At 61.6% G+C, this 7,861-nt stretch overlaps 1 protein-coding gene across 5 annotated transcripts in view; it reads right to left on the bottom strand.

The window, feature by feature from the left end:
* Positions 1 to 935: 935 nt before the first annotated feature.
* The window catches only part of SCLY (selenocysteine lyase), a 31,208-nt gene continuing 24,282 nt past the window's right edge, over positions 936 to 7,861 (bottom strand). For 2 of the 5 annotated variants that reach the window (XM_065917160.1, XM_065917161.1), the window contains exons 8-11: positions 7,164 to 7,200; positions 4,552 to 4,635; positions 3,913 to 4,012; positions 2,665 to 3,002 (exon numbers count right to left, since the gene is read on the bottom strand). In XM_065917160.1, coding sequence (XP_065773232.1) covers positions 2,704 to 3,002; positions 3,913 to 4,012; positions 4,552 to 4,635; positions 7,164 to 7,200 — 520 coding nt within the window. In that variant the 3' untranslated portion in view covers positions 2,665 to 2,703. The other 3 variants (XM_065917162.1, XM_065917164.1, XM_065917163.1) reach the window with 3 other exon arrangements.

Below are 7,861 nucleotides of genomic sequence, written 5' to 3'. Positions count from 1 at the left end.
CACAGGGCAGATGGGAAGCGGCGGGGGTGGTGGGGGGGAGCAGGCCTTGGGGACCGGGCCTTGCAGCCCTGCCCCAGCCGCTCCCGGGGCACCCAGAGCAGGGGGAGCGCCCGCGTCATGTTCGGGTAGGAGGTGGGCACTCTCCTGTGGCTGGACCACGTCTCCCCTCACGTGGCTCGAGGGCTGGGACAGACTTCCCACATCGAGTGGGTATTCACGGTTAGTGTCCTTTCCAGGAAGTGCTCAGCTCCCGAGTCTGCTTCCTCTGGGCCGGGGACAGCCTCCGAGGGCCGTGCAGAGGCCTCCTGGGAGACAGACCCTTCCCCCAGGAGGGCAGAGCCATCCAAGGGAAGCCCGTTCTGGGCGTCTCACACCAGGTGCTGGAGTCTAAGCGTCTGAGCCGCGTCGCCCACAGGTGCCTGGGCCTGCTACCCCCTGGGCACGCTCTCCTGAGCCTGGCCTCGGCTGGCACCGGGGGCTCCCTGCGCCTCTGGGTGGCGGTGGCTCTGCAGACCAGTGATGGGCCTGGGTCTGGCCCTGGACAGGAAGGCCTCTGAGAGGAGGCTGAGGGCCTCAGGTGCCCTCCCCAGCCCACCCTCCAACCACAGGGGCTGGAGTTCATGGTCCCAAGCCATCTTTCAGAGCTGCCCAGCATCTTTTCCCAGGCCATTATCTGCAGTGGGGCTGGACACCCACAGTGCGAGCTGGCGAGTTCGGGGCACCCTGGCCTCTGCCTGGAGCCCGCTGGATGCTCACTCGTGTCAGGGAGCTGCCTTGTGGGGCTCCCGCAGACATGGTCTCAAGCTGAAGTCCTGGAAATAATTATTCACTGGGATTATTCAGTGACTGGTGGGTCTGACCCCACCCCGCAGCAGGCACAGACATATGCTGCCCCCAACAAAGCGAAAACTAGAAAAACCACAAAGTGTCCAAAACAAGCATCGGCATCTTTTATTAGTTCATCTCATTTCTGACAGTTGTATTCTCAATGTCATCATGAAGTTCTCTGCTCCTTTCAATCACACATTAAATGTGTCGTTCAATTAAAAAAATCACTCCTATGTAAATGTCTCCACAGATAAAATTTGCCGTGATTCAGACACCCCAGAGCATCTGTGGAGATCCGAGAGCCCTCCTGAACACACCTGCGGGGGAAGGTGTGAGGGATGGAGGCTCGCCTGCCCGGGGGTGACTCACATTCACAGGGCGCCTGCGGCTGATGGAGGAGCCGAAACCCTGAGCGGGTGATCAGAGGGAAGGGGCGGCAGGGACCCGGGGGCCGGTGGGGAGGCGCCCAGCGGCCGACAGCCGAGGGACCAGCAGGTGACCAGCGGAATGGGCAGGGCGGGAAGTGCGGGTGCCCCGCGGGGACGGGGCCTGACCGCAGCAGCCAGCCCCCGCCTCTGGAAAGGCCTTGAGGGTCTGAGGGTGAGGCGACACTGCCCTCTCTGCAGACAAGTGCAGGGAGACCAGGACAGTCCCTGAAAATCACGCTTCCTATGTTCATGGTAGCAGCCGGTGATAAATGCTAGGATTTTATCTTTCGGATAAAAATGCCACCTTCCAGGAAAGGAGTGCCCGTGACAAGCTCGCCCTTCCTCCCAGAGGGGAGCAGGGAGGCGGCCATGGCACTCCCCCCTCCCCGGGTGCTGCGGGGCGGCGGTGTTGGCACAAGGAGGGGCTCCCACGGCACTAGGCCTGGCCTTCCAGCCGGGCCACTGCCTGCTTCAGGTCCTGCACGACGAGGTCCACCTCGGCCCGGGTGCTGCTACGGCCCACGCTCAGCCGGATGGCGTTCCTGGCCACGTCGAAGGGGACGCCGCAGCTCAGCAGCACTGGGGACGGCCTGCGGGTGGGAGGTGGTCAGCCTCACTGCCAGCAGGGGGGTCCCTGCTCTGCAGCCGCAGACTCCACCCTGGAGGCAGCCACAGCCCCCTCCCCGGGAGAGGCCTCCGTCCCTGTGGCGTTTAACAGGATTGGGTCTCAGCGGGGCCGCGGGGCCGCCACGGAGGCTGGGGGCTGGCCTGCTGCACCGCGGGAGGCTGCGGCCCCTGGTCAGAGCTGTGTGGTCTCTCATTGCCCCGGCGCCCGGCCTCCCTCCATTGAGGGCCCCTGCTCGTCAGGACCTCAGCCCTGCTCTCTCCTGAGCCCAGGCCGCCTCGTCTGGCTGCCCTCCCACCTGCAGGCCCCCACCCAAGAAAGCAGACCCCCTTCTCTCCTCCCGCCCGGCTGCTCCCAGAGCCTGAGCCCCCACACCAGCCCGCCCCCTCCGCAGCCTGCTCCTGGCAGGGGGAGAGATCCGAACTCAAATCTGCTCCCAATGTCTTGAGGCCTAAGTGGGTGCCTGCCGCCGACCCTGCGCCTCCAGGCTGCCCCACGCTGAGATGCTGCCCCATCAACCTGGCCAACCCCAGCACCCACAGGCTGCAGCTCCCACCCCCCGCCCGCCTCCCAAGCACCCGTGATGCCTGCTCACCGCCCCCCCACCCCGGTCCCTGCCAGGCCGCAGAGCTCCCTGGCGCCTGGAGCAGGGATACGCCCCAGATACCACAGCCATATCCGTGCGGAGCACTTACCGGTCCCCAAGGTCCGAGTGGCAGGCGGCCCCCACGCTGGCCAGCAGCGTCCGGCACTGCGCCAGCACCGCGCGGCCTGAGGGGACAGAGCGTGGGTCCCTGAGGGCAGGCCAGGCGGCGGCCGCCTCTAATCCTGGCTGCCAGTTTGGAGGCCCCTCCCTGGTGCCACCTGGCAAATCCCAGGGCACAGGCCCCTCTGACCGCAGGTGGGAAACGCCACGGGACCCAGCGGAAGCGCTTCCTCCTGCCTCCTTCTGCCTCCTGAAGCCAGCCTCAAGGACGCGGTACCCTGACAGGCTGGCATCCCGACCGGCTGCCTACTGAGTGCCGTGTTGTCCTGGTAAGAATGTCCGTCCTGACGTCTCTGTGTGTTATTGGTGGAGACTCCGGGGATTGCCTTTGTTAAGGCTTTATTAAGCCTTCTTCCTTCACAAGCACGGAGATTTAAAAAACACACTGATGGAATTGCCCAGTGGCTAGAACTCCACGCTTTCACTGCCAGGGCCCAGGTTCGATCCCTGGTTGGGGAGCTAAGGTCTCACAAGCCGCACGGGGTGGCCAAAAGAAAAACACACCGGTGACGGCTGATTTACTTAGAACGAGGAGCCTGTCTCGTTTAAATTAACACGGGCCCTCAGGGAATATAAAGTCTGTCCCAGAAAAGGGGGAAAGGTACTTGAGGAACTCCCCTCCCACAGCCTCCTTCCCAGAAAGAACGCGCGTTCAGTCCAGTGACGGCTGCCCCAGGGCCCCTTCATGGTCCGAACACGCTGCCTCGTTCCCCAGAGTGACCCAGGAGACCCTTGAGGCGATGAGTTCGTCTAAGAAGTTAAAACCACCCTGTGCTCTCCTGTCCCCGGAACCCCTCCCAGACAAACAGGATGCTCTGCCCTGGACTCCAGCCTCAGGGACTCGGGCGTCTGGGGGATGCATCATCTGAACCTGAACCTCAGCCCCAGGGTTTCCAGCCGGGGCTGCGGGAATGGCAGCAACAGAGGAAGCCCGCATACCTGCACTTCAGCCTCCCTCCCAGCCGGGGTTTAGTAGCCCGCCTCTCCTTCCCCCACCCTCACACAGCGTTCTGTAAAAGTTGCGGACAAAGCTGGGCCCAGTGGCCTAATCTTTTGCTCATCTGACCTTCCCTTCCACCGTTGGGGCGGGCCCCTGTGCGTGCTGAGCGCCTCTGCGCCTGCGGTCTCAGCGCCCTGAGTCGGTCAGCAGCTGTGGTCAGAGCCCCTCAGACTGCGCCCGGCAGGGCGAACCTGCCCCCAGCCCCCGACCAGCCCCCCGATGGCCCGAGCTGGGCCCGGCGCGGCCCAGCCTGCTCCCTCCTCACCTTGGAGCTGGGGTCCCCGGATGGAGAAGTTGCAGGTGTTGGGGAGGCGCTCGGCGCCTGGAAACTGGCTGTTCAGATGGATTCTCTTACCAAATTCAGCCTGAAAAATGTACAGAGTGTGTCATGTCTTCGAAGCCCCCCTCTTCACAACAGTTTGAACTTCAGACTTTCTGGAAAACAAAGCCTCACCCTCAACACAGAATGATTGCTTTTTCTTGTTGTTTTGTAGCTAAGTCCTCTCCGACTCTGTGTGACCCCACGGACTGTAGCCCACCAGGCTCCTCTGTCCCTGGGATTCTCCAGGCAAGGACACTGGAGTGGGTTGCTATGTCCTTCTCCAGAGGATCTTCCTGACCCAGGGATGGAACCCACGTCTCCTGCACTGGCAGGCAGGTTCTTTATCATGGAGCCCCAGGGAAGTCCGACAGAATTATTATTTTATCTGTAAGTATCTCCTTATAATACTCAGGGAGACTGAGTGCGGAAGGCAAGGTGAATTGGAAGAGAAAGATTCTGAGGACACTTGGATCTTCTTCACAGGAGCATCAGGTGTCTTGTCCCTGGTATGTTTCGGTCACGCGTCCGTGACCCCTGGGGGTCTGGGCCCGGCCTGTTGGGGCTCCGGGCGCAAGCACTCACCGCCAGCCTCTCCTCCAGGTAGTCGCGCACACCCCGCATGTGGGCCTCATAGGCCTCGCAGTTCTCTGCCACCAGCTCGGCCGCCTGCGGACACAGGAGGGCGCGGGGTGACAAAGCACCCCAGTTATGGTAAGATGGGGTGGGGGGTGCAGACAGAATTGGAGGTGCTGCTTCCTGAGGGCAGAGGCAACGTCTCCTCCGACTGCTGCTTCCCCGGGACCTCACGGACACAAGCCGCGTGCCGACTGCCCGCCTTTCGCTTGTTGGCAGGCATCTGACAGCTGTCAGGCTTCTGATGCCCCAGGCACTGTGGAGTCCTCAGTCGGTGACTGGAGGCTCTCCCGGCCCACTCTAGAGACAGACGGACAGGACGGAGGAAGAGGCGGCCGTGTCTGACCTCGGGTGGGCGCTGTGAAGAGAGCGTGGAGCCTGGGGAAGGGCATCTGGGCGGAGCCCTGAGGAAGGGCGAGTGCTCCTGGAATGGCGTGAGAGAGAGCACGGTGCCTGGAGGCCTCGTGACTGCGGGCTCTGAGCCAAAACCTGGATGCTGAAGCTGGGTCTGAGCCCGATCTGTGTGTTCCCAGCTGGGTGCCGTGTGGAGCATGCACGAGGCGTCCGCAAAAAAGGTGGGGGTGACCTGGCCTAGGCTCGGTGGAGGTGGACAAGGGGCAGGCCTTCATCTGTGGCGGAGGCTGGATGGACGGGGCCAGCTGCCGCGTCAGGTGCAGGGGGTGAGGACAGGGAGGACCAAGGGCCCCTCCTGGGTTTCTCAGCGAGAGCCCGGGTGACAAGGGGCACCCCGGGGAGAGAGACCAGGACACGCCGTGGGCTGAGGAAGCAGGTGGGGACCTGGGTCTCCCCGGAGGTCAGGGTCTGCCCTGCGATGGCAGGTGGAAGACTGGAGCCCAGGCTGACATCAGAGTCCCCGGGGGGTGAGCACCTCGCTGGGAGAGGAGGCTGGCCGGAGAGGAAGCAGAGAAGGAGTCAGGCTGGGGCGGGGGCGGAGAACTGGCCCCACGTTCTCTGGAAGTCACAAGGCAAATGGGGACCTTCTCTGAGGCTTCAGGGGAGCAGAGCAAGCAGCAGACCTCAGGAGGAGGGGCAGGAGGGTGCGTGAAGGTCACTCCACAGGGGCGGAGGACACCGAAAGAGGAACGCGAGGATGTGGGGGGTGGGAAGGGGGCAACAGCAGGAGGGGCCTGCCTTCAGCCACACGGGGAAGGGGTGAAGAGCAGCCAGGAGACCTGGACTTGGCCTCAGTGGGTGAGGACACACACACCTCCCGGGGAAGGTGAGCAGTGTGGGGGGCGGGGGTCCTGGCCGGAGTGCACTGAGGGGGTCCAGGCTGAGTGAGGGGCGACGATGGTGGGCCCCCCGCCCTGAGTGACAGCAGGGTCAGAGGGGCCTCGGCTGCTACTGGGCCGCCGTCTGGTCCTCTGAAGGAGCCTCCCTAAGAGGTTGCACTGTGTCCCCGTCTTCGGGGGTGGGCAGCCAGGCTGGGGGGTGGGGGGGAGGCAACTGGATCCAGGGAGGAGCAAACCTGTGGGAATGATATCACTGTTTCTTATATTAGAAGACTCAAAAAGAGAGCCTTTTCCTTTCAAATGCTAGGTATGTGAAACCCACTCCACGGATCCTAAAAAGCATGTCTCCAGGTTGATAAATAAAATTCAAGGTTTCTCTTATTAATACACTGGTCCGTTTATTGGGGTCATGAACGTGACCTCCTCTGAAACCCGGGCCACCTATTGGAGCGGCTGGGAAACTGCCCCACAGAACACGCCCAGTGGTCTGCCCTGGCCCTGCAGACGGAGACCCGGGAGTTTCCTGAGTCATCCCGGCATGATGGAGCCGCCGTCATGTTATTCTAATTGTTGGCCTTGGACTCTGGTTCCCGATGCCGAGCTCCCAAGTCCCTTGGAGTTTCCTGGATGACAGGAGTGCTTCCTGCTCTAATGAGGTGACTCTGGGTGGGCTTCTAGGTGGGGGCTGGTCACAGAACCGGGATTAGAAGCGTGGGGTTTTCAGTGCCCTGGCCCCACCTCCAGAGAGGGAGAGGGACTGGAAACAAAGTTAATGATTGAGCGAAGCCTCCGTAAAACCCCGGGAGGATGATGGCTTCAGAGAGCTTCCAGGTTGCTGAATACAGAGGTGCTGGGAGGGGGCGCTGGCGAGGGCATGGACGCCCCTTCCCACATCCTGCCCTTCAGGGTGTCCTTTATCACACCCTTTCATGATAACCTGTTTACTGGGGTCAGTGGTCTAGTTCCTCTGAGTTCTGTGAGCTGTTCTAGCAGACTCACTGAACTCGAGGAGTGGGTCGTGGGAACCCCTGATTCACAGCCAGTTGGTCACAGGCACAGGTGACAGTTGGCATCTGAGGTTGTCGGGGGGGGGGGGTCTTGTGGGACCGAGCCCTCATCCTGAGGGTGGATAGTGTCAGGATGGGCTGAATTGCAGGACCCCTGGCTGGTGCCACAGGTGCGCTGGGTGGGGACCCCGCCCCCGCACATGGGGTGAGAGTGAGGAAGAAACGCAGGAGGAGGACTGATGTTCCCTTGCATGCTGATGGGCAAAGCGGGCTTCATCCGCCCAAGGCTCCCAGGGCTTACCTTCCCAAGGCCGGCAATCATCGGGGTGTTCTCTGTCCTGTAAAAGACAAGGGATTCAGTCCCGTTTCCATGCCAAGTAATTAACCAACATTCCTGGAAGAAATCCCAGCCATATGAAAGTCAGGTGCTCAATTAAAGACAGTCAGGCCAACATCTTTCCTAAATGAGGGCAGCTGCCAGCCCCCCAGACCCTCCGTGGCTGTGGCCCAGGGCACTCTGGGCAGTCTGCCCTGGCTGTCACTGACTGGCCAAGTGACAGCTCTGTCTGGACCCTTCCCCTCCCGCAGGAAACCCCCCTCCGGCTGCAGGCCCCGGAGCCCGTCTCTTCGGTCCCCCTGCCAAACCCGGCCAAGGTCCAGGGGCTCATTTCCCGCCCGGCTCCCTTGCAGCCTGTCAGCTGTAATGTGGGGTGAATCTTTGGTGACTGGAGGTTTGGGGTGGTGTGTGTGTGTGTGTATGCGTGTGTGCACGTGTGTGGCTGTGCAGGGGACAGGAAAACCCCCGAAGACCAGTGGTTCCCACGTGTTGATCTAACAAACTAAAACTACAACGCTTCACTCTATTTCAGGAAAAACCAAAACAGTAACTTAACTTTCTGCTTTGGCTAAATGAAGTTCTCTTAAGCCTCTGGAGCTGTTTCCTGCTTGTTTACTAACAGCAAGATAAATGGACTCAGATGCATCTAACAGCACTGACAG

The sequence above is a fragment of the Muntiacus reevesi genome, chromosome 1 (genome assembly GCF_963930625.1).
Source record: "Muntiacus reevesi chromosome 1, mMunRee1.1, whole genome shotgun sequence".
Lineage (NCBI taxonomy): Eukaryota > Metazoa > Chordata > Mammalia > Artiodactyla > Cervidae > Muntiacus > Muntiacus reevesi.
Note: the sequence above shows the minus strand (reverse complement) of the source record. Positions and strands in the feature narration are given on the sequence as shown.